The 26718-nt window shown below is 27.7% G+C and overlaps 1 protein-coding gene and 1 long non-coding RNA gene across 6 annotated transcripts in view; both read left to right on the forward strand.

Moving 5' to 3' along the window:
- Nucleotides 1-23897, forward strand: part of LOC147810662 (putative inorganic phosphate cotransporter) — a 43804-nt gene extending 19907 nt beyond the window's left edge. For all 5 annotated transcript variants that reach the window (XM_087160649.1, XM_087160653.1, XM_087160648.1 and 2 more), the window contains 4 exons: nucleotides 18739-18871; nucleotides 20625-20780; nucleotides 20962-21047; nucleotides 23436-23897. In XM_087160649.1, the coding sequence (XP_087016775.1) occupies nucleotides 18739-18871; nucleotides 20625-20780; nucleotides 20962-21047; nucleotides 23436-23651 (591 nt within the window). In that variant the 3' untranslated portion in view covers nucleotides 23652-23897. The remainder of the gene's footprint in view (nucleotides 1-18738; nucleotides 18872-20624; nucleotides 20781-20961; nucleotides 21048-23435) is intronic.
- Nucleotides 11571-17132, forward strand: LOC147810664 (uncharacterized). The gene is made up of 4 exons (XR_015432941.1): nucleotides 11571-11821; nucleotides 13642-13703; nucleotides 14624-14688; nucleotides 17011-17132. It is a non-coding gene; the product is annotated as an uncharacterized LOC147810664 (long non-coding RNA).
- Nucleotides 23898-26718: the final 2821 nt, after the last annotated feature.

The following is a 26718-nucleotide window of genomic DNA, read 5'->3' on the forward strand; positions in this document are numbered from 1 at the left end:
GACGCCAAAATATTTCAATTGTCTTTAATAATTCCTTATGAATGTTGAAATAATAAGAAACTATAATCAACATCAAAAGATCTAAAGTTTCGGTGGTGTTGAAATATCTAGAAAGTGTAATCAACATTAAGAAAGTCAAAGTTTCTATTTGAAATACATATAGAAGTTGTAATAAACATCTAGAGATCCAAAGTTTTGACCTCCCTCTTGCCTACCCAGTAAGCACACACCTCACGGCAAACGTAAGGCCGTAAGCTGGCATTCTAGGTAGGGTAACGGCAAAAGGCAAGTACAATAGGGTCCTTTATCGTTTGTTTTGAGGCATTTCAGGAAGAGGCGGAATAACTCTTCACCTATACAGGCCCGAAAAATAAAACCGTTGTTTGGCCTCTTACACTTAATTAGTTACTGGACCTTTATTGTATACCGTTGTTTGGCCTCTTACACTTAATTAGTTACAGGACCTTTATTGTATACCGTTAATTAAGTGTAATGTTACAATAGATTAATAATGAATAGATGCAGAGTTGGTAAAAAATGTGCTTTTAACTCAAAAATTTGAAAAAAATCAGGAGAGAATGGAAAAAATCCATAAAACGTTAACCGTATTTTTGAGAGGAAAAAAACAACTTTTATTATTCTTTGAAAACTGCTAATTTTTTACATAGAATATTAAAAACTTGAATTTTATTATTTTACTATAATCTAAATATACTTTATGTGGTATTACCTATTATATTTTTTAAAAAAATAATTTTATTAAAAAATAATCATTTTAAATTTTATTAAAATTTTTAAATAAATATATATAATTATTTATTTTTTCTTTTTGAAATCATTTTCTGAAGTATAATTTTTAACTCGAAATATAATATATTCTTTCTTTCTAGAAAAATTTAATACATATTCCCTTAAAAATAAGAATAAATATTAATACTTTTAACTAGAACAATTCCTTTGTTCATTGAGAAAAAGTTTTTATTTTTTCGATTGTTTATTATAAAATTTTGTTAAATTTATTGTATCAAACATGTACTTAAGAAAGACTTATTGAATTGAATACTTATTGAAGACTTTTTCTTATTGAAGACTTATTATTATTTTTTTATTGAATAAGCGATACATTTATTTTTAACGTTAAAGGATTCAATAAAAAATCCATCATTTTTGTAATTCATGGTAAAAAAAAAAAAATCTAGTATAATTTATATGATAGCAGTAAAAGGCTAAAGGTCCGTCATTGTCTATTTTTTGTCATTTTAGGAAGAAGCGATATGAAAACTTTTCCCATTGTTTATGTTTTGGTCGCTTGAAAATTATTACTGTAAGCCCCAAATGAAATTAACATAAATTTTTTCCTGACTATGACTCCTTTTTTAAACCTTCTCTAAAACAAAAATGAATAGGTAAGTTTAAAATTCATGTAAATAAAAAAATCCATTTTATAGAAAATAAATGAATAAAAAAATATTGTAAATTGCTTAAATCCTCCTAGAAATTATAAATATCTTGAATTTAGAGCAAGGATTTTTAATGAGATGGGCTTTTTTATTACATTAATTTACTAACTTTTATTACAATTTAAGTGTTTTGTAATAATGAATGTATACCATTTATAATAGTAAACGTTTTATTTATATAAATTGTTTTTTATTTTATTTTTATTTTAATGTTCATTTCAAATTTAATATCTTAGTTTAATCACTTACTTCTTAAAAACTGGATTCAAAATAGTTTAAATGGTCTTAAGAATTTTGAATTTTAAAAAAATCGTGTTTAAATTTTCTGACTGTTTATAGCAAATGTCTAGTCTAATAAAGTAAATAACTTTTTTTCCCCTAAACTTTTAAGCAATACTTGAAAATAATAATTGTTTAGGAAATTTTATTCTTAAATATACGTTTTTAAGTAATAAAAATACATTTGGATATTTTTATTAATTAAACTTCAAAATATTAAGCAAATAATTTTTTTTAAAAACTTATAATACAGAATATAAATAAAAATTAAAATTATACTTTCAAAACGTTAATTATATTTATTTTTTATTTGCATTACAAAAATATTTTTTCATGCAGCATTAATTTATTTTTAAAATAGTTTATATACATTAAGGAAAAAAAACTGTTTTGAATGCAATACATAGATGGCGCTGTTTTTTATTTTTTACTCTAGACGTATTTCTGAGTCCTGCGGATAGATGGCAGAAAATATAAAGTGTAGGGTCTTGTAGGGTTGCCTTTCTTTTAACTTTGATAGAATTTCGCCAATTTACACAGAATCACAGTCGGTACGGCTTTTGTCCAGGCATAACCAATTGAGGAGACTGCGGCGACAATATCCCCCCCCCCTCTCCCTTCTGCTTACTATAGTCAAGCAAATTTATCATTCATGTGTGGCAAGGGTCTGCACTATTTATTCTAGCATAAAATGTGACATAAATAAAAAAATGTTCTACTGCATATTGCCTTAACCAATTAAATAGCGGAGTAGTTATTTAAAACCATAATTGCGTTATTGAGTTTTATTTTGAAACTAAATTCTTTAAATAGCAAATTAGACAAAATTAAACATTAAATTTCTCTGTTTCAATCTTTCTTTACACTACATTCGTCACATACTTCAATTCAAGTGTTAATAAAAATAGCATAGTATTTAAAGCTGGAAAAAATACAAAAGTTACAGCAGGATTGAAAAAAAGTCACCGATTTTTTCTTCTACGAAGTCGATATAAGATTTAAATAAAAATGCATTGTGTGAAAAATTACTCATTTTCCAGTAATGTTCCCTAGTTGTAGAAAAATTAAAGAAACATAACAATACAAAATAATAAACATACATTTAATCATTTTCAAATGTCATTTGCAAAATGTTTCCTATACATGAATTAAAAACATTGTTTTTTTCTCACAAGGGGTTTTGGGTTAACAAATTTTAAAATTGTGCTATGTTTTAAATCTTAGGAACTAATAACAGAAATATGGCTGAAATATTAAAATAACGGTAAGAGAACCGAAATTTTATCTGTTTGTCCCATTAAACTGTAGGTATAGTTTTAAATTTACGGTAAATTTGCAAATCAATATTTCAGAAAAGGCATAACTATTTAGACGAAATTGAATGATTATGTAATTAGAACTAAGTGGAGCTCTTTTAACCATAAACTGGTGAAAAATGAAATAGTATTTCATGCTGCCGAATCGACTTGGCAATTTTCATAGTACAAAACGAATCCAATGAATCATTTTCATACCTCCTTTTTAAAGAATGCAGTTCTTTTTGAACTAATTTATTGAAATCCGGTTAAAGTTTGACGTTAATTTAAAAAAAATTCAAAAACAGGTCATAATTCGTAAACATGCTAATATTTAAATATATTAAATGTTTTTCAGATAGTGACGATAGTTTATACCTTGACTGCAGCAGATAAATTTTTATCAATTGATCAGCTTCTACAGTCCTTTTTTAGAGACAATTTTAAATATTAATCATACGCTTACTGATAATAGTTGTTCGACACAATTTATTTTTATGTATCCTTGTTTTCTACATGGAGGCACCGTCACCTGTTCGCTACGCTCGATAATCCCTGTAGTTGAATCTCATTCATCAAGTTTGAAATAATTGAAGATCAAGTACAAATTATTTTCTTCCACTTTTTTAAGTAAAAATTACGATTGGATTGCCAGCAGTTGCATTTTAAGGATTCCTAAGTTTTGACAAATGAAGAAGAAGGAAAAACGGTCTCGCCGAGAGTTATTACGCATTGAAGATGTTCTATGGAAAAAGCAGTTTATGCCCGCGCGCAAATTCGTTTTTTTATTCTCTCAGAACTAGAGGCATTTGGCACAAACTGTTCTTAACAATGTTCTTAAAAGTTTTTTTTTTCCTGAAAAGTCGATTAAAAATTATTTGCTTAATGTAAAATTATTATACTTTTATTTAAGTTCATTATATTAACTTGTTAATTTTGACAAAATAAAAAGGATAGCTGGATTTGAATGATAAATAACTGCGCTTAAAAAAATTACATTTTAGAAAGGCAGAGTGTGCGACACAATGAAAAGAATTTATAAATTAGAAGTAATTTTTTCTTGTTAACCGATCATATAAGAAACAATTCTTATTTCTCTTTATTCTACACATATTTTCAAATGTCGGTATAAAATGTCGAAGTTTTATATTTGGCAACACCTAGCCTTTTTCTATATAATATTTTTTTCTTTATTTTCATTATTTTTAATATTAAGTCAAGAGGGATATTATGAAAATCGCGTAAATGAAAACTTTTTCCACAACAATCAATAAATAATTATTAGTTAAAGAAAAAATGAAAAAAAAACTTTTAAATTGTAATAACTTTCAAACAAATAAGAGTTTCTAAAAGGAAATAAAGACTCTATGTTACGGTTAAAAACAAATTTGGCTCTTTCAGCATACCAAATTTAACTTCCGCAGCTGAATTCTTGCGGTCACAGAGCGGCCCGCATGTTATTTTTCTAACAAGTATAAGAGTAAAAATAATCTTGACTTAATTTTAGAATTATTTTTTAATTCCATTGTAATCTCCGTTCAATTTCCTACATATTAACGTAATTTGAAGTTTCTAAATCAAACAGTGTTTGATAAAATGTAACGTTAAGTTGAAAACCCCAAAACAGTGGCGGTATCAGTGACCTTTTCAGTTTTCTGACAGAGAAGGAAATTTATTCAGTTTTCTGACAGAGAAGGAAATTTATTAATATCTGCTCGTTTCACGTTAATTTAACAATGCAGTTTATTTTTCCAACTTCATATAAAAAGAATTTTCAGGAATGGTCAGTGTTAATGCTATTATTCTAGGTTCTCATGCGTTCGCACTTTTCGATTAGACCAATTTAATCGATTAGATTAACTTCAACACTATTATCTTAAGTAAAGAATTCTAAGAGTCATGAAAAAAATCATGATAGCATCTCGAAAATCAAAAAGCATCTCGAAATGATATAATTAAAAATAAAGAAGATAATTTTTGAAATTCTTGGAATTCATTGTTTTACAGACTGACCTTTTTCTTTTTACTTTCACCAGAGGGTAATTTTAATAGTGTTACATTAAATTACCTTAAAGCAATTTTATATTCGTTTTATAATTAACTTATACACAACTATTGTTCTTCTTTTTGGCAGCAATTATTATATAAATATTAATACTGAAGAAAGAAAAGAATTTTCTGCGAAACGTATATTGGCTGGAATTAAAAATCAATTTAGCCCATTGACTGACAAAAGGACAAAAATTAATTTAGACACCTTCTGTAATTAATGACGACCTTAAAAAAAATCTATCCAAGAAAAAAAAATGATTAATGGGTATCCAGTGATTGGAATAGTGCAATTACAATTCTCTCATGTTATTAAACAAATAGTATTCTGTAACTTCCATTAATCATTTTATTAACGAATAAAATTGTAATTGTATAGTATATTTCTTTCTCTTAATAACACATACTTTTTTTTAATTTTTTACTTTAATAATCTTTTTTTGAATTGATTCTGTTTTTAGAAAACAGTTCAAACCAATCTTTCAATAAAATTTTATATAAATAATATCTGATATCTAGTAACTTATTCTTAGTTTATTTACAGTTAAATATAATAAATTTCGCAATTATAGTAAGAATAAAGAAGTTTAACAAATACGACATAGTTAAGTTAAATTTTTACTCTTTATTTTGTAAAAAAAAAAAAAATTTATTTGATATGCATATTTTTTGTAGAATATTTATTTTGAAGAACTTGTAATTCAACATAACGTTGAGTAATTTACGCTGCGTAATTCTTTTGCCGCATTAATTTATTTATTCTTTATTTGACTTAGCTCAAATAAATATCCCCATAAAATCAATTTAGAGCAGTTCAGTATACATATCTTAATAGAAAATTAAAGGAGTTTAGTTTCCTACTCAGAATTTTAACACTTTAATCTTTACGCTACTATGACAGATATTAAATGAAAATATTATTTTGAATTATTTTCGTAAAAACAAAGTTTACTCACTGTCCCTTCTTTACACGACCCATCATGATAATTAATTCCTCGAATTAGTGCTGTTTTAAATAGTTTTCGATAAAATTATAATAATTTGTATTATTGGTAATTATTGCACTAAAATTAGTAGTTTGTAATGCAAGCACTTTTGTACGTGGTAAGAACTAGCGATTTTTTACTGTATATATTAAATGTAAAGTCTATATCAAAAAGAGAATCATAAGAATTTTAATGGTCAATTAATTTTATGCAATAGAATTTCAGGAATAAAAAGGAGTTTGTAAGTGTATTTGTGTGCAAATACACTTACAAATACAGGATCTTATTTTGAGCTTTTCCTCTCTTTGTTAGTGTATGGTAAATTGAGAAGTTAACGACGTCCGGTTATGCGCTTCTCGCATCCCACCCTGTTGGGGGTCAGAGTTCTTGAGGAACTTTACACTTTTCCAATTTTTTTTTTTTTTCTTCACTAAAATTTCAGTTTTTATTTATTTCCTTATATTGCTGATGATTATTATTATTTAACATTTTCATAAAACCAATTTTGTTTTCAATTGTTTGCAATAAGCTTTTAATTGAACTATTTATTTTTTCTAAAAAAATAAATAAGCAAATGTATAACAGAAAAACGGAAAATTCTCATATTTCATAGATTGCGAACAGCAATACACAGTAAAAATCTTTTACAGATCAAAATTCTATTTCTTATGCATCTAACAAAAATCTTTCAACCGGATATGGGAAATTGTAAAAGTAAATAAAAAATAAATACATAAATAAACTCTAACTTTTTAAAAATATTTTTTGATTCAATATTAAAGTCTTATTTGATTAGTAATATAACTTGTTAAAAATGGAGAGAGTTTCGCTTTTTATGATTTATGGGTACAACTAAGCATCATAATTTTTTGCACTTTTTTAGATTTTTAAACCCCTTGTATCTGAACAGTCAAGAGTTTGTAAATGATTCAAATAAATCAAATTCATTCTCATTCATGTGTTTTAAAATTATAAGCAGATATATTTGTTTGTAGGAAAAAAAAACATTATAAAGCGAGAAATCAGTTTCAACCTTCCTTAATTTTAACAATTGATATAATAAATCGGTAGCTTACTTAATTAGCTATATCTCGTGGTTCGTGCACTAATAAAGAAAGCTAAAATATAAAAAGAAAACTATAAACGAAAAATTAACGGTAACGAAATTGTTAAATCTTCTTATTTCATAAATTAGTAAAATCAAATTTTTCTCTCATCTGGACACAAATGCAATAAAAGTTAGATCTTTTGTAATTCATACATTTTAATTTTTTAATGTCCTAATTTTTATGAGTTAAGGTGGAAACTTCTAACCGTATTTCATTTATTAAATTGGCTAAAATGTTCAGACTACACAACATCATTTTTCGTTCTTTTCTTTATCTTCCATCTCTTTATCTAAGCAGTCGAAAGTTTGTAAATTATTTAAATCATGGTGAACGACTATTTGAGTCTTTCACAACTATTGAGATAATATAGTACGTTTATAGTACGCCATGATACAAATTAATCAAGTTTCTTTAAATGCTTCAAATATAAACACATATATATTTTTGTGCAGGTAAAAAAAGAACATTAAAAAACAAGAAATTAGATTCTTTGAACCCTCAAAAATTTGAGTAATTTATCTGATAAATTTGTAATAAGCTTCGTGTTCATGCATCACTGCGATATTTCTTGAATATCTTGATTTTTTTACAACGTAAGCACATTATATTTCTTAAACAAATGCGCAAACAGAAGTTTAACTGTTATGAAACTCTGAAGAAGCATCATAGTATTTTTTTCCCCATTATAGTAATAACTTTTAAGTAGGATTATTTTAAAATTTCTTGTTAGAATTTGTTTTACTAATTAAAGAAATGTTTAATATTTTTTTTCAAGCACAAGTTAGACACTGTTAATAAATTATTAAAAAAAGGAAGAAAATTAATGGTAATAAAATTGTTAAGTCTTCTTATTTCGCAACTTCAAAAATTAGTACTATTCAACTAGACACAAATGCGTAAAATGTTGGATCTTTTATAAATCATGCACTTAAATGTCTATTTTTTAGTATATTTACTTTGAGGAGTTAACTCAGATACTTCTAAACTGGATTTAATCTTTTTAATTAGAAAAATATTCTGCAAAAAATTATCAATATATTGTATTTTTATTTAATTTTTATATGAAAAAATTCATAAACAGTGGCAGGAAAACTACTAAATTATTGAGCCGAATCCTGAAAGAAATATTTACTATAATACGTTTCCCTCTGAATAAAAAAGTCCTAAGGAGCGAAGTCCCCTCCGCTATTTTTGGGTGTTTATTTTAACTTTACATTTTGCTTTGCTGTACAAAAAGTATAAGATTTAGAAGTTTCAAATTACGAAGGATAAGCGGTGGAGGCTCAGGGGAAGGAACGCTAGCCAACTAATGAGTTTTGAGGATTTGAATCTTAAGAATTGCTGGTTGATACGAATTTCGTACCCGGCTGACATAAAATATTCCAAGTGATAGACGCATCGTGGATTATTAGAGTCCCATCTTCGTCTTGCTAATCACGGGAGGTTTTCGTGGTTTATCTCACCATGAAAAAGTTCTCCACGAAGGCAATTCGTTCCCGATACTTTTGTACAGGAGTTCTCTTATTTCTTGGTTTAGATTCAAAATTACAAGGATATAAAGTTGAACATTGGTAACCATGAGATCAAATTCGGGTTGGCTGTTCAACAACAGTTATAAAATAAAATTACAAAGGATTACAGAAAAATGAACAGAGAGTGCGATGAAAATGAAAATGACTATTCTATAATTAGTTTGGAAATTGTTATCTGCAAAATCTGGTGTAAAAAAATACTGTACTGGCTGCTTTGTAGAACACAGAAATGCAAATACTAATTAGAAATTTTGCGCTCTGTAAAGGCTAATTTTGATCTTGAAATTAATACCGGTATTCAAATATGTTCGAAAATTAATTGCAATTTTATTATTGCCTTTTACGCACCTTTTTTCTTCTTTTTCTTTTCACGTGATTGTTCTTATGATGAGTTGTAGAGAAAATTTCGATTTCGATTGTTAACTTAAAAATCACTAATTGTTAATAAAAAAATACTGCGATTGGTTGATATGTTTGCTAGAAAAGAAATTTTAATCAAAACTACCAAAATATTGTAAAACTTACTTTATTTCCGGCTATAGGGAAAAACCAAAAAGCTCAGTATTTTTTAACGAAGTGGTTTAGTAATGTTTTCGGTAAAGTAATAAAAAATTTAGATTTTATAATATGAGTTGAAATGCGAAAAACGTGGTAAAATTTTATAATTTTACCATCATAGTTTAGAGCACTGTATAAAAACCATTTGTTCAGAAAAATTTACTATTCAGTTTTATATTTTTTACTAAATGTGAGGTTAAAAGAGCTATAATTTTGAAAGCTAGAGTATCCGGTTAACTGCTATCATTTTAACAAAAAAATTACCAAATAAATGGTTTAAATACTTGGTTTTATTAACAGAGCTATGGTTTTGTTTTGAAAAAATGTTATTATCATAGAATGCGGTAATTTAAGAAAAACTTTTTCTTCGCGTAGTTGGCTGAAAGGTAACTTGGTTAAAATTTAATTTGCTGAAAGGGCGGGTTTATGTGTAAACTTAACAAGAATTTTGTTTTGAAATTCCAATATGTTTGAAAGCAATTGAAAATTTAAATACTCATTCGTTATATCTTTCTTTAAGTTTTTTTGCTTTAAATATTGACCATTGACTATTTATCCATTGTCATAAAAAATTTATTTTATAAACATGCGCTCAAGTTGTTGTCAATAAAAAGTAGCGAAAGACAGCCAGAGAGAGAGAGAGAGATTTGTTTGTTGCCTAATATCACTCTTAATAATTATATTGACATTTTTAAAAACAATAAACTTAATAAATAACGCTAAAACCGTTCCCTGTTTAAACTTCAATAAGTCTTGTTAACGAGTAATATTACTTCTCTTTTTTTTTCCAGTTGAGTTACACAATCTAAATTCCTTAAGTTTTTTTTTCTTTCAAGTACAGATAATTATTTTTCAAATTTATTAAATCCTCTATTTCATTATGCTTAGCAAAATGTTCTTACATAAAGCTGCAATACTTGTATATTTTGAAAATAAAATGTTATGTGTTTTGCGAAAAGTGAAAAATATTGCAGCTTAAGGAAGTATATATAAAGAAAAAAAATCAATGATGAATGAACGATAAGCAATTACGGGAGTGAGCGGAGTAAGAAAAGGGTAAAGCCTGCTATTTTTTATTTTTGTATAGATGAAATGATTTTTAAACAAAAAATAGACAGGTAATTTTTAACTATGCATTTAATGAAATATTTAAAGTTTCAAATGATAAAATAAAAAATAACGTTTTTCATGTGTTATAGCTATGCAAATAATAGCAAAATAAAAACTGATGTTACTTCAAAAAATTTCGATGCATGTTTTGAAATATAAACTGCGTGTATATAAGTGTGTTTCAAAGTATAAATTTAAAATATAAACTAAATAAAACTGTTTGAAAACTAATAATGGATTTCTAAAATCAATGTTGTTGCTTAAACGTAAATAAAATAAAGTTTTAAAGTTAAAGTTACGATTTTTATGTTAAAGAATTTAAAAATCCTGAATTTTAATGCCATAGAAAGTATAAATATGCATAGCTAAATAAAATTTCATCGTATGAATATCGTCTGTAAGAAAGTTAAAAGAACATCATTATCCTTATAAAGATAGTTAAAAGAAGTAAGTATTTAGTAGAAAAATAAAGTAACCTCAAATTTTTGCTTTAAGTATCCAAGGTAATGAATTTGTTGCAGTTGGTTATTTAGGATTTTAAATCTTTCTGATCATTAGCTTTCAACCAAAAATATAATTATTTTTTAGTAATGTAATTGAATGATATAAAAAAAACCAGTCGTCATGCATTCATTCATAAACAAAAACAAAAAAATTCTTAACTCGGGGAGTGATTTATAAAGACTTTTAGACGAAAATATATATATATTTTTTTAAAAATTTATAATTTTGTAGTGCTAATATTATATTTTACTAAACCAGTTTGCTAATGTAAATAAATTTGCCCAATTAAAGTTATTTAATTATTTATAAAAAATAATTCATAAAAGTAGAACGTGTTTTTATGTACTAAAATTGTTAAAAAGCTGATGAAACCTAAAAAATGGTTTATTTACTTAAACGTCCTTAATTATGGAATCTTTACTGTTCATTATAAAGAAACGATATTCTAATTTACTACTTCGCAAATCAAAATATATATGTAAGCATTATTTCCCAGTTTATATGTATTAAAAATTTTTCTTACGAAAAGTACTCAAATGAATTTTGACTTCAATAATTTTTTAATTTAGTAAGCTTGCTTATTGCTAATAGTTAATAAAATATTTTAGTGCAGATTAATTTTTTATTATGAGGACCAGAAATTGTCTTTAAGAATTCAAAATAGATATTCATTACGGTTTGAAATCACCAGATAAGTATGTTTGAAGTCCTTGAACTAAAAAGAATGTGGGGAAGCACATTTTGTCCCCTACCCCCAATTCTAAGAAACATTCCTTTCAAGTACGGAAAAGCTGCTCAGTAGGAGGTCGTTGATTACTTCTATGTATAGAACAAGCTAAAAGATTCATTTGGCGAAAAGGGTGTAAAAAGAAGGAGATAAACGTAGCCCCTAGTTTTCTTCTTTCTTCGAAAAATAGAAATGGTGGCACTAAGTAACAAGTAAGTAACAAGTTTTTTCTCTTTAGTTCATGTAATTTAAAAAAATTTTTAACTTATTTATTAAATAGCTTTTTAAAATTAGTTTAATTCGCTTTGATTTTATTTGCTAAGTTTTTAGAAATTATGTTTTATAACTATAATACTTCAGTTGGCTATTTTATCTTATGCTTTCCTGTTGTTTAGTTTAAGCTGCTAGTTTAGTTTTAAAATGAATTAGACGATTTTTTTAATAAATAAAAGTTCAATTAACTCTATCTAATAAAAGAAAAATTTATGATTTCTTATGCTTTAATTAAAAATGCTTCTTTCATTTTTCGGAAGCATTGATTAATTTAATAATTTACTTCATTTCGGTAGCCATATTTTTTCTCTGAAGGATTGTTAAAAAACATTATTTGAATTATCTAAACCGCGGGTGTCACTTATTGTTTCAAATAATAATTTTGATTAGATATAAGAAGAAATATTTTTTTGAACCACCATAAAATAAATAAATAAATAGTAAGAGTTTAAATTTTCTCATCTCTAATTAGTTACTTTATATTTAAATTATACTTTAATTTTGATATTTTTCTGCTTTGACTTTTTTAAATTAAAAAAAATAATAATAACGTTGGTAAACATGTAAAAATTGTTCCACTAAACACTTCCACTTTTAAAGTTTTTTTGAGTATTTTCAGAATATATTTTTAAACAATTTAAATATTTGTTTTGATACTCAATATAATATATTCTTTGTTCTAAATAAATAAATAACAAAATGACATATTAAATAGAAGGACAGTATTTCTAATTTTTATTTTGTTGTTTTTATACTTCTTTTGCATTTAATGAATTGCTGTAGAGGTATAAGAACATTTCAAATCTTTATATTAAGTTTAATTTTACGATTAAATTTGTTTTAAAATGAATTAATTCGTTATAAAATTATTATGTTGTAAAACTGAATTTTTTATAAAGCAAATTTAATTTAAAAATTACGTTCAATTTTTTTGAATAGAAATTAGAATATTATTTCATGGTTATTATTTTTAAAATTTATTCATAAGTATAATAATATTTTCTGTATAATAATTTTTTTCATGAAATAAAGCTTTTTGTATTAAATATTGTTGGTCCTCAATGCTATAAAGACGATTACTAATTCTTTTTTTCCAGTTATTGTGCAAAATCTATAATTTATCTCATGTAATTTATCTTCTTAATTTACTATTTTGAGTTTTTAAATGGTTGTTAATTCTAAAATATACCTGTTCAGCCTTCACCTTTGACAATTTTGTGTTTAAGAAAGTGTATACATTTTCTACAAAAAAGAATTTTTATTAATTGTTTAATTAAAATTTATGATGATAACTGTGTAGTGGAAATATATAATCTAAAAATTGTTGGAAACTATTCCTCAAAAATTCAGGAAATTATATTTTTAAAATTGAGAGGGAGCCCTAACTAACAAAAGCTTTATTTAGAATTTGTCTATTTATTTTAATTCTAATTTATCTATTTATTTTAATTCTAATTGGCTAAAAGACTAGTTCTTTTTCTAAATTAGAATCAAAAAAATTTTAAGAGAAAATTTGGTAAGGTAAAATTTGGTAAACATTCAACTTATCGTCAGTTACCAAAAATATAAATATTCGCCGTAATTTTAATATATGATCCTTCTCTTTCCTTTAAATCAAAATTAATTTCATTTAAATCAAAAAATTGTTTTTAACAAAAATTATAAAATATAATTAGTTAGAAACAGTTTTGATTTTGTTGATTTTTAACTGTTTTTATGACGATCATACTCTAATTTATTCCTTTTCTTTTATGGAAAGACAGGGCGAAAGATCCAAGAAATGCTAATCCAGCGATCAACAGCCATCAACAGCTAAATAAGGTAAGAACATAGTGAAACATTAAATATTAATATTTTTTTCAATTAAATCACATATTTTTGATTTGCAAAAGAATTTTGATTTTTTTAATTAATAATTATTGTGCTTATCAAAATTAAGTTCACTTTATGTATTTCTCTAACACAGTCTTTATTAATAACAAGTGTTTTTATTACTCATATAAGCTTTTATATTTATATTTTTGCAATATTCTTATTTAATAATTTCTTAATAAGGTTTCGTAATAAATGAAAAATGCACTTTATAAATGTATAAATTAGGTGAAAAGATGTGCTGACAATTTTATATCATTACGATATTTTAGTATTTGTTTTCTCTGTTTTCATGCCTGTTATAACATTTTTTTATCATTCTATTTTTTTAATTAGTTAGAAAACAAAATTTTAAAAGAAATTATTTTTACTGTTAAAATAACTACGTAAAGTTATGAATGAATAACGAAATATTTTTCGTTATTTTATTTGAAATGATAATATTATATAACATTTCATTTTTCCATAAGTTTCACCAGCATATAATATTCGTATTAAAGCAATTATTTTAGCAAATATTTTTTACTTAAAAAAATACATGAAAAAAATTAAAAACTTTGTCCACATTAAATTTGGGCTGAAAGGCTAAGGCTAAAAGTATTCCCCTACAAGCTCGTGCTAAGTTTTATTGAATTTATCAATTCACATTTAGTTCCTCTAACACACCACATGCTTAGAGTATAAACAAGATAAATGATAAACAATGAACTTATTGTCATATTCCATAACTGAAATAAAAATATTTACATTAATCTTCATACATGATTTTAGAAACAGTTTTTTTTTTTAATGTTTCGATTTTGTTGTTTTTGTTTTAACTAATTTTACAACTATCATATTCTAATTATAGTTTTTTTTTTCTTTCATAGGGAGTCAGGATGGAAGATCAACAATGAAGATAAAACTCAAAATTTAAAAATCAACAAAAAGGATGGTAAGAAATAAATTTATATTTTACCTTAGGTTACCATATGGTTGAAAAGAAACCAGTTTTTTTTGTTTAAACTGGGGGTTTTGTGTTTTTTTAAAACAATTTGTGGAACATTATTTTAAGCCAATTGAAATTAACCGAGCCAATTCAAGGTCTTTCATAGCATTTAACTATTCCTTTAACTATTAATTAATATTTTCAATAAACAACTAAAAATATCCACTCTTTTCTTTAAATATATTAACAAAATATCTAATAAAAAAGGAAAGAACTAAATATTTAAGTATGCAGCTTTATTTAGCAAGCAAAATAAACATTCAGCATTTAAATTTGATTTTAGTGATACCATAAAGAATGATTTTCTACCTTGCTTGCCCGTAATATAGAAATGCTATATTTCAATATTGTTTAATTAATGTTATTATTTAGATGTGTATAATTTATGATATTAGTATGTAATTAAATTTCATGGAACATAATTATTTTTTAATCCATTAACATAATATAAATTTTTATATATTTAAGGCAATATATCATATATATTTTATATGAATGATAATTAAAAAGTGTTTTCTTATATGGTGCATTATAATTATTTGATAAAAAAGATACAAAATTGATAAGGAAAGATATAATAAAAGTAAGTTTTTATACTAATAGTTTAATAATAAAGTATAAATTTTCTCTCCATTTATTTTAGCATAATAGTTTATTTAATAAGTTAAATAATATCCGAGTTCATAGTCCTGAAATTTCTGAATTCCTGATAAAGAAAAAAAAACTTTATTCTCATGTTTTTTTAGCTTTTTGCTCTGATTTCTGACAATGTCTGTGTTCGATTTTGTTGTTTTTGTTATCACATATTCTACAAATACTAATGCAGTTCCTAAAACTATCAGTTTGAATAATCAAAAGATTTGTATTTCTGATGTAATATATATATATACATATATATATATATATATAAATGCCAAGACACATATATTTACTTTGCCTTCCTTTCAAAATAATTGAAACTCCACTTAAAAGTAATTTATTAAGGATGTCACGAATTTAATTGCAGATTTTAAATAAATATTGGTATGAAATAATATTAAATAATTGATACTGGTTACAGAAGTACTATTAACATTTCCTAATTATCAATCTCAAACTGTTACGAATCGCTCATTAATAGAATTAAAAAAATTATTCAAGCTTTGTTTCTGGAATTAAAAAATTTATATTTAGAGCAAATTATACTTTTTTGTTAATTTTTTTTTACAGTTAACTGATAAATGTATAATGTACCAGCAATTTGGTTATTAATATAATGTCGCATTAAATAAAATTAAATATAACATGAATATTGTTAATAAATTGTTGGGTTTAAGAAAATCATTTAAAAAAAATTTTTTTTTCTACGTTTACCATTCAAAACATTGAATGAATTGTTTTCATAACACTTAACATTACTTTAAAATATTATTATAGCTACAATAGTTAACATTTCTAACTAAGATGGTTAAAATTATTTAATTATTACAAAACTAATTGAATAAATAGAATTATAATTATGTTTTTCATTCTCAATTTGCTAATGAATGTTAAAGTTTGTGATACTATTTTTCAATTAGATATCTAAAGCAGATTAAATTAGTTTAGATCAGATTGCATTGCTGAAAAAACTTTTTTAAATTACTTTGGGTAGAATAAGTCTTGATATCTATGAGCTACATATATATGAACTGCATTTAAATAATTAAAAAATGAAATGTGAATAATTTTAATATGTTTGGCAGTTGATCTATTTTAAAAAATAATAATTTGCTTGCATATCCCTTTCACCATTTCTTAGTAAATAACCTTATTAATGGAAAAAAAAGAAGACTTGAATTAAACATACTATAAATAATGTTTTTATTAGTTACATAGTATAAAAAGTATTTATAATTATAATAGTTAAATGATAAGTTTATTTAAGTAATTGATTTTTTTCAAATCTATTTCTTTAAATCAATACTTTTCTTAAGTATAATCATTAAAGGGATGTATGACTATAATAATTTACATACATATCTCTTTTATTATTTCTTAGTGAAATACTATCATTATCTCTGAAATCAGATCTTAGTTGTTTTTTTTAAATGCAACCTAAAGAATGCATATTTATTAACTAAATTCAATATCATATTTTTATAATTAAATTAATAATTTTTTGTAAAAATAATCAGCTTGTCTTAATCCATGGCTTTTAATAAATCAGTTGATTTAAATCAATGATATTTTTTTTTCTGTGAACATTTAATATATCTATAGTAAAATAAATTGCTTTATTTTTTGCAGGAAAAAGGCTCATTGAAATAAAGCTTCTGGAATGGGATAAAGAAAATATATTTGTCCATATGTAAATAGTGTATACAGATGTATTGATTTGTTACAAGGAAATAAAACTCCTTCATGGTTTATTTTAAGCTTTATTGTTGTTAAAATTCCTGCTTTTATATATTTAAAATTACTAAAATGGTGTATTATTTACTAGTACAAAATATTTTTTTTTTGAAAAAACTATTTATGATATATACTGTTTATCTAATATTTAATAAAATTAATGACTTGATGAATATACACAAAATTATAGGATAAATAAACTTTTGTGTGTAAGTTTCTATCAATAAAAGCTAGATGTAGGTTTTAAATATATAAGCATTATTTTAAAAACTTAAATAACTTATTTATTGAGTTGCATTGTGTTTTATTTTAGAATAAAAATTTGTACTTAATTTCCTCTATCTCAAAATGCTTAAAAAATTTAAATACTCAATTCAAAAAGATTTTTTTTATATGCTTCTACTTTAAATGATAGCGCTTATAATTGTTTAAAATGAAATTAAAAAAAGTCTATTTTATTGTACGAAGATTCATTGGACATTTGGTTATAAATTAAATAATTGTTTTACACCATTTTGTTTTTTATATTGTCATAAAACAGTATGCATGTAATGACAGTTGTTGTTATATTACAATATAAAAAGCTAAGAATCAATAAATTACTATCACTGATATCAGTCGAGTAGAACAAACACTCGTGACAATTTATGTTCCCTAAATAAGAATTGTAACAAAATGCAGCAAGAAGCCTTTGAAATTAAAAGCTAAGTTCTAATAATAAAAAATAAAAAAAATGCCGAGACACCTTAAATAAAGGTGTGATACCGGCAAGGACGCCATTAAAACTTTCTATTGAACCGAGTTTGAGGTGAGTTAAGGGTGGTGCATTGGTAAATAAGGCAAAGAAGTTCGCCTAAACACCTGAAATAAAGGTGCGATATAGGCGAAAACGGCATAGACGTTTTCTAATCAGCCTACAGTTAAGGTGCCTTAACGGCAAGCGAGGCAACGACGTATGCCAGTGAACGTATTCAGCTTTTGATAAAAAGGCAAAAAAGACATCATAAAGGTTCAATAAAAGCCCTTACGGCAATTTTCTCTTTATTCTGTGAAAAAAAAAATTTTCCCCGGTATTTAACAGGCAAAAATGGCAAAGCAATCCAGAGGCAACAAAATAGTCCCGGTCCTTCAACGATTGCCAGAAGTTTGCCTGAAATGCCATGCACTGGCCCTCATTCTGGCCCAGATTTCACTTTATTAACGGAACCGATACGGCAGTGAAAAGCCCGCCGTAATGGCACTTTAGGTGAGCCGGCATTGTCCCTTCACTAGCCCAAAAGTTGTGTGCTTGTTGGGTAAATTATGGGTACCCTATTTTTCAGAAAACGACTACCCTTCCTCTTACAGTTACAAATTCAAGTTTACATTTCAAGTTACAAATTCAAGTTCACAGTTCAAAAGTCAAGTATTCAAATTCATCGATAAAAATGTGAATTTAATCAGAGAAAGTTTGTTTTTGAGTCTGATTCTTTAACTTACATAAAAGTTAACACAAATTAGTTCGCATATTTGAGGTTAGGTTCTTGAATCATTAAGATTGAGTTCCTACACGTGAAACTCCGATCACTGGATCGTAAGTTATTTATGGTGTATGTTTATGAACATTCGTATTCAATTCTTTAGAATGGGTTCCTGTCTGCAATTCCTTTCATTCTACAATTGTTTGTTTCATGGATTGCATCATGGGCTGCTGATAAACTTAGGAAGGCCAACAAGTTTTCCATCACATTCATTCGAAAATTGTTCAATACTATAGGTGAGAATTCAGTATTTTATTTTATTTTAATTTTTTATTTAACTTAGTACTGCACAGAGTTCGCAACACTTTTACTCTCATTATCTACTCTACATGTAAGGCAGCAAAATTAAAAAAAAAAAATATCGCTCTAAATTAACCCTTTGTAATAGGGGAAAGTTCCCCGATGCCTTAACTTACTTTCCACTCTGAATGTTATAATTTATATTTTTTATTGTTTAGTTGTTGCTGCTATTGTTGTCGATCATTAAGGCAGAAGGGGGGCGATTGTTCTTTTTTCCAGTGGTGCCATCTATGGGCAAGAATTCGTCTTTTGCCACACCCGTTAATAGGGCAAACCTATTTATACATTCATTCATTCGTCCACAGATTATAATTTGACCTGAACTAGAGAACGATTTATTTCCAACTCAGTATCCCCTGAGGTATTGGTTTGTAATGAGAAGATGTAGAAATTTGTGACCCGACAGATTTAATGAGCACCAGTCACTATTTACTATACAGGGAGTATTCAGCAGGCTGGATTCGAACGCCAGTTCTCACAAACAGGAATATAGGGCTCTGCCAACCAGGCTGTCCTGACCCTTATTATTTAGTAACCAAATTATTTCATGGTGTTATACGATGATTATACTATCTGCAGATTTTGTCTTGTATCCATTTACATCCATTTTTATAATTGTATAAGGAATCTCAAAACGGTTGAATGTGATTAGTAAGGGTGCATAGCCCTTAGGTAGAATTAAGTTTTTTTTGGTACATATATAATCCGTACGCTTACCCTTCTTTTGACGGAAAAGGGGGTGATTTGAGGGAAGATAATTGAAGTGAAACTCCTAATGCGACTTCCAACAAGGTTGCGTTAAACGTTTAACGCTACCATGGCAACGAGCGGCCTGTGATCCTTGCAGGAAATTTTAATGTGAATTTCTCGTTACCTGAAGCTGAAACATTATTAACCTTCCTTAAAGACAAATTTGGATTGGAAATGATAAATGGTGGGAATGATCCAGCAACCAAAGGGGGAACTACCATTGATGCAGTTTTTGCAAGAAATATTCAAAAAATAGAACTCAAACATTTCGTATCTTACTTTAGTTATCATAATCCCATTGTAAATGTTATAGATTTGGATATTTCTCCACTCGAAAATGATAATTAAAAGACGCGATCAATTGCGAATTGTAAGCAATGTTAATAAAGTTTGTCTTAAAGAAACAATATGATTTCACTAAAAATCAATTTCTACCCCTTCCTATTTTCATTTCCACATTATGAAGTTTCACTTCTTCCGCGCACAATTTTTGATTTAACGTTTCTGGTGTATTTTTTCACGATGAATTGAATAAGAGAATCCCGTAATGATCAAACTAATAGTTTAAAAGTTATAAACGTTTCACGTACTAAAAGCAATATACAAAAATAATCAAATAAGCAACCAAACAATTTTTTATTTGTTTACGGACCTGTCATTACAATTAAAACAAGTGAGGCTTTGCTTCCTTTGCCTTTTTTATCACTGAATTAAATGAGACTATACACAAGTCAATAGAAACAAATAGTTGTAGTAAGAGATTTAATGTATAAAAAATACTATTTTGGCACTAACTTTACTGTATTAATTATAGTTAATTTTTTTATATACTAAACATTATTGATTAATAGGAATTGATTGATTTAGGAACTATTTGTAAAGAAAACATTTTGTAGTTCAGAATGTTCAAATTAGGATATTATAATTAATTTTTCTTAGGTATGACGGCACCAGCTATTTGTTTATTGGCTATAACACAATCTGGTTGTCGTCCCGAACTCATAGTTGCCTTACTGTCCATTGGATTAGGAATTGATGGTTGCGTATTTTCAGGATATAACATTACCACTGTGGATATGACGCCTAACTTTTCTGGTAAGTTCAAGATAAATGAAGCATTTTAAAAAGGAAATTTGCATGGGATGTTATAATAGAAAAATTTAAACTTATATGTTAGTTTGCTTTTCCTACTATTTTAGATTATAAACTTCATGTTTTGTTTCAAGTTAGTATTACTTTTAAAAACTTTATCAAATATATTGTTTAATCGCTTTAGGAACTATTTATGGCATAGCAAACACAATCGCTAGCTTGTCTGGTGTTATAGCGCCAATGGCGGTAGCGTATTTCCTACATAGTGGAGTAAGTTAAATTTCTCTTATATTTTCAATGCTAAGAAAAATAATAAAATACGGGGTAGAGCCGCTGTAGCTCAGGGATGGAGAGTTTGCCTCCCAAAGAAGTGACCCAGGTTCGAATACCAACAGGGACTGGCTGATACGAATTCTGCTCTCGACTGGCACTGGCTAACGTGAAATATCCTCAGTGGTAGCAGGATCATGGGTTAAGGTTTCGTTGTTCTCCTCTTCATTTAACGCAAAAGAGGGTTAGTTCCATCAAAAAGTCCTCCGTGAAAGCTAGTCTGACCCAATGCTTGATCCAAGAGTTCCCTCGTCTTTCGTTTTGGGTTCAATATCAGTTGGCTATAAAGTTGATCATTGATATTCGTAAACTCAAAATTAGGTCTGCTCTTCAACCCAGATTAAATAAAAAAGTTAATAAATATGGGGATGACAGGGGTGTAAGATGCATCAAAAAAGTAATTATTAAGCAATCGCAAAATGAATTATTGTGAAAAACCGAAATAATTTAAATTGTTTATTTTAAAAAACCAAAGACCGTCGGACTTTGTACTAGATATACATGCAGTATCAATGAAAATAATAGAAAGTTAGCTATTGTAGATTAAAAGAAGAATAAAAAAAATTGATTTTATTAAAATTGTTTCGGTCAATAATTATGAAAACAAAAAACAACTTGCACAATTAAACAAAATGCGAAACAAATTGCATAATTTAAATATTTGGAACAAATATATTTTTTAAAATTTATTTCCTTAACTGTTGCGTTTAAGTCCTGCAGTGGATTGATCGTAAAGACACGGTTCCCTTTTGAACATCAAAGTCAAGCAACGCTGGCTGCTGTCAGTAAGCTAGTGGGAGACTTTGATCAGTCTGCCGTAAGAACCGAAGGTGCGTGGTATTGGTCCTGGTTAAACTGTTCTACCGTAAAGTGCTCGACTTCGCGCGCTGGTCGTCTGACTACCAAAGCAAAAAGGCCATCAAAATTGTGGTGGCATGTGATAGCAATCTCTGTGATGTTTTCCAGGCAGTCGCCGATAACCCTTTGTGTAGCTCTAGTGAAATATAAATAAAGTACCTACCTATCTGTTTCGTTAAAATACGAAATATAGTTATTAAAAATGCCTTTTAATTTAAACGTATATAAAAAATAAAATAGAAAAAAGATAACGGGCTCCATCTTCTGCTCTTTAACGCTCTACTAATGTTCTTTACTATCTCTTTTTTCATGCGAAAAATTGTCAACATCAGTCAATTTTATACTATGCATTAAAAATTAACTAAAAACAATTACATAAATTTATTATTCATGATTACAAAAAATGCACTAGATTTATTTTTACTTTTTTCTACATGCTATAAACTAAATATGAACTAAATTTGAAAAATAAAATAAAATATAAAGGAAACTCGTCTGATTTCCGTTAATTTCTGTTTAATATTCGTCATGTTTTCTCGCAATTAGTTATTTTCTCTCTAAATAATTAGTAACTCTCCATAAGTTAAGTTTGGAAATGCTTTTTCAAGTATTTTTGTAGCAATAAACTTACAAAACAATACACTTACAAAGCACACTATGCGCATTTAAGCTACACTAAAAGTGGCATACTTTCAATATAGGTCACTGGAATATTATCCAGTGGAAGTTTGGAGTAAATTCGACCGGTTAGAAAATAATATCACGCTGGCTCCAGCTAAAAACAGCGCATCTACACAAAGGTTATAGCATAATACCAGCTTAGTACGCCACTCGTACACACAAGTCATCGCGTGGATGCCGTCTTAGTACGGCACTCGTACTCACGAGTCATTGCGTGTAGGACTGCTTTGTATGGTTCTCGTACGCACAGGTCATCGCATGAACGCCGGCTTTGTATGGTTCTCGTACGCACAAGTCATCACATGGACGCTGGCTAAATACGGCGCACGTACACATAGATCATCGCGAGGATGGTGACTTAGTACGGGGCAAATACTCACAAGTCATCACGTGAATGCCTGCTTAGTACGGCACTCGTACAGGCAGTTTAGCGAGTGGACGTCGATTTCGTTCGGTACAAATACATTCAGGTCATGACGTGGACGCCGGTTTAGTAAAGCAGACAGGTCATCGAGTAGATGTCGACTAAATAAAGTGGGCGTAACGAAAAGTTTGAATGTCGATATTTTTGCTCTGCATCGCAAAATATAAAAACCGCTCTTATTGGCTGTAGGGAACATGGATCGTATTGGCGACAACTCGGAACAACAATCGCCAACACATGTTCCCTTTCACCAATAAAAGTCAGTTTTTTTTCTTCTTAAAAATTCTTTTCTTTTCGGCTAAAAACATGTTTTGACCACTTTTTTGCAAAAGCAAGTAATTTATTAACATTAATTTACTCTTCAGACCACAATAGAAAACTGGAGTAAAGTATTCTACACAACTGTGGCTATTTATTTCATTTGTTCTGTCACATTCATTGTTTTTGGATCTGCTGAACTGCAACAGTGGAATTCTGAAAAAATAAAGGAAAAGAAGATAAAGGACAACACTACGTGCGTCACGAACCCTACTTGTGTTCTAAATCACAGAGCATCATCTCTGGAAACATTTAGGTGCTGATGACGAAGAAATGAAACTTGGTTGAATTGTCTACTTCTAAATCACAGCTTTAGTAGCATAGCTGTCCACCCAGAAGAAACAGAACATTTTAAGTGGTAGCCAAATGACAATAAAGCTAAACTGAATTACTATTGCCTATCCTGAAAAACTTCTCAATATAATAAGTTGTGTATCTGTGTTTAAAGTATTTGTATCCAGTGATGGAAAAAATCATTCTAACTTTAATTTAATAAAACAGTTATAAAGTATTAAATCGTAAAATTTTAATAAACATTTGTAATGAACTTTCATGAAGGGGTGTTAAAAAATTTTGACTTGCAATGTGGACGTTGAGATTAAAAGGGGTTGTGGTACCCTTGCAGGGATGTCTACTGCTCTGCTTTTTGACACAGTTCTAATAAACTGGTAGCGAATTCTATAGTAAAATTTGCAGAATACAGGACTAAATATTTACGAAGTTTTTATTTTCATATTCGGAAATATAAGTGATTTCAATTTCTTTAAATCAGATTGTCATTTTATTTTAGAACGTGTGGTAAAACAACTAATGTCAGCAACATCGATGTCTGTGTAAAGTGTATTAGATTTGAGGAAAAGGCGACAAGATTTTAATCCTGGATGATGATCACTGGAAAAAAAAGTGAAGAATTATTGGGTGAAAAAATACCCCTGCTCCATCGCATACAGTATTTTTAATATCTTTAAATTTGATGCTAATTGAAAACCTACAGCTAAATCATACGAAGAAATGAGCAAGTAATAAGCGATAAATAACAGAGTGTACAGTCTTATGTTTTGTTGCTCATTTCTCATAGTTTTTCATACAGATACATATATCTGCATGTAAAACCAAGAGAACCTAAGAAACCAACCTAAGAAAACCAAACTTTTTCAATTTTTTTTAATGACATAACGATTTTCCTTCTATAATTAAACCTTTTAAATGCAAATAGAGTTCGGGTAAATCTCTCGATTTTAGTTTATTTTGAGAGGGAAGATTTATCGTTAGGGATTCCAGGGCTACCAACTTTCTACGCTTTTTGCAAAAATTTATTCTAGTGCTATCTAAGTTAATGTTTTAATGCCTTACTTTTCATTCATTGATAGTTATTTTCCACGCCACTACATATAAGTGATATAAAAATTCATATGCAATCCCACTTTATTGAAGCTTTATCGAATAAAGCTACCATAATGTTGCTCAACACAAAATGTTTTTATGCAATGATTATAAATTATTTATCACGATGTAGGGTTAGGCGCCGCTGCGTCGCCCAGGCACCCAATCTTTTCGTAAATAAAGAAAGAAAGAGGCTCTATCGCAATGAAAATTTTAAAATGCTGGAAAAATTACCAACACTTTTGGAAGCTTTGGTACCTAATTGTCTCATTATCATCATAGTTGGCCAGACAGCCCAATGTGAGCTAAAGCCTTCCTCTGAAGATTTCTCCATGACGACTTCCGATATATTTAAGATCTCCAATTTTTTTTCATTAATTGCGAGAAAACCAAACTGCACTGAGTCAGCCCATCTCAATCGCGGCCTTCCCCGCTTTCTTTTTCCAGTAGGTCTAAAAAGCAGTATCTTTTTTATTGTGTTGTCGTCACTCATTCGAATAACGTGGGTGATCCAATTCATTCTATTTATTTTTATGTATTTAATAATATCAAGTTGTTTATAAATTTTGTACACATCAATGTTAAATCTCCTTCTCCAGTTAATGTTTTCATTTAAACCACCGTGTATACCCTGCTGGCAGGCAGACAACAACATGTTTTTTTTTAAATTTCAAATACAGCAACCTTGGCGATTCTTGCTAGCGCAAAAAGAGTTACATAATGCTTTGAGCGACCCGTGATGGCTCAGGGGACAGAAAGTTCGCCTTCCAACGAGGTGGTAATTATTATTAAATAATTGTTTCACCCTGCGAAAAGTTTAAAAAAAAATTGAATGCAACAAAATGGTTAAAATATTAAATCTGAAAATTTTAAGGGTTTCCTAATTTTCCTTTGAAAATTATTTCGCGCTTTAAAAGGAAGGAGCTAACAAATGGTAACTTATTTCTCATTGGCTGAGAATGATGATTTCGTGTGCAAAGGGGAGTAGCTATCGCTATGACGCAAAATGGGCGGAGCGAGGGGACTTTGGGTCTGATTCTTTAACGACGACGACCTGCTCCTTTCTTTCTCGGATAAAGTTAGATAAGGGTTGTGACGTAGTCAAAGGAAAACAAATATATGAAAATACAACTCCTATTTTTTCTGATAGATGGCAGCACTAAATTAAAAATAATTTCTAGGTAATTGAAATTTTTGTTGCCCTTAGAATAAATGTTTTTTTCCTCGTATATTTTTTATTTATTCAAATATAAAAGTATTTAAATATCTTTTCATTTAGGAAAGCAATATGATTAACATTATGTAAAAAAGAAATGTTTTCGAGTTGTTAACTGCGGTTAACAAGATTCTGAAATGCATTAATAAAGATAACGGTTTTCCACATTTCTTTTTTCCTCAGATTTATACATAAATAGAGGTGGAGGGAAATTTAAATATCATTATTTCTCTGTTGTGCTCTTGGCGGTTGCTCATAAAATTATTCTTCAAGCTTCCATTCAAAATGCAAGAAACGTTTGGAATAAACTACGAGGAGGTTTTCGTTTTGTAAAATACGAGCCATGTTGACGATGACAAGAACATATGACTAAAACAATTGCAACTGGAATAATACATCTTATTTTTGAGTGATAATTATTATCTAATCTTTTCACGTGTGCTAATTAATAATGGCAGATAAAAAGCCAACTTGATAAAACTGAACGAGAAACTGTAGCTTTCCGAATAATATTATGCCATAAAATATACAACCTTTAAAAATTTCAGTATCATTAACAAATGTGTGGTGCATAAGAAAGAAGATATCAGCATAATTATGATGTCAATAAAATTATACTATTTTAAGTGAAAATTTCCTTTTAGGGTAGTATATTCAACCAGTGTTTTCATATGACCCCAGAAATCAAGACATGATAGGTCGGGTGACCGAGGAGGCCATATAATTTTTTC

The sequence above is a fragment of the Parasteatoda tepidariorum genome, chromosome 4 (assembly GCF_982258835.1).
Source record: "Parasteatoda tepidariorum strain Cologne lab strain chromosome 4, Ptep-v5.0, whole genome shotgun sequence".
NCBI lineage: Eukaryota > Metazoa > Arthropoda > Arachnida > Araneae > Theridiidae > Parasteatoda > Parasteatoda tepidariorum.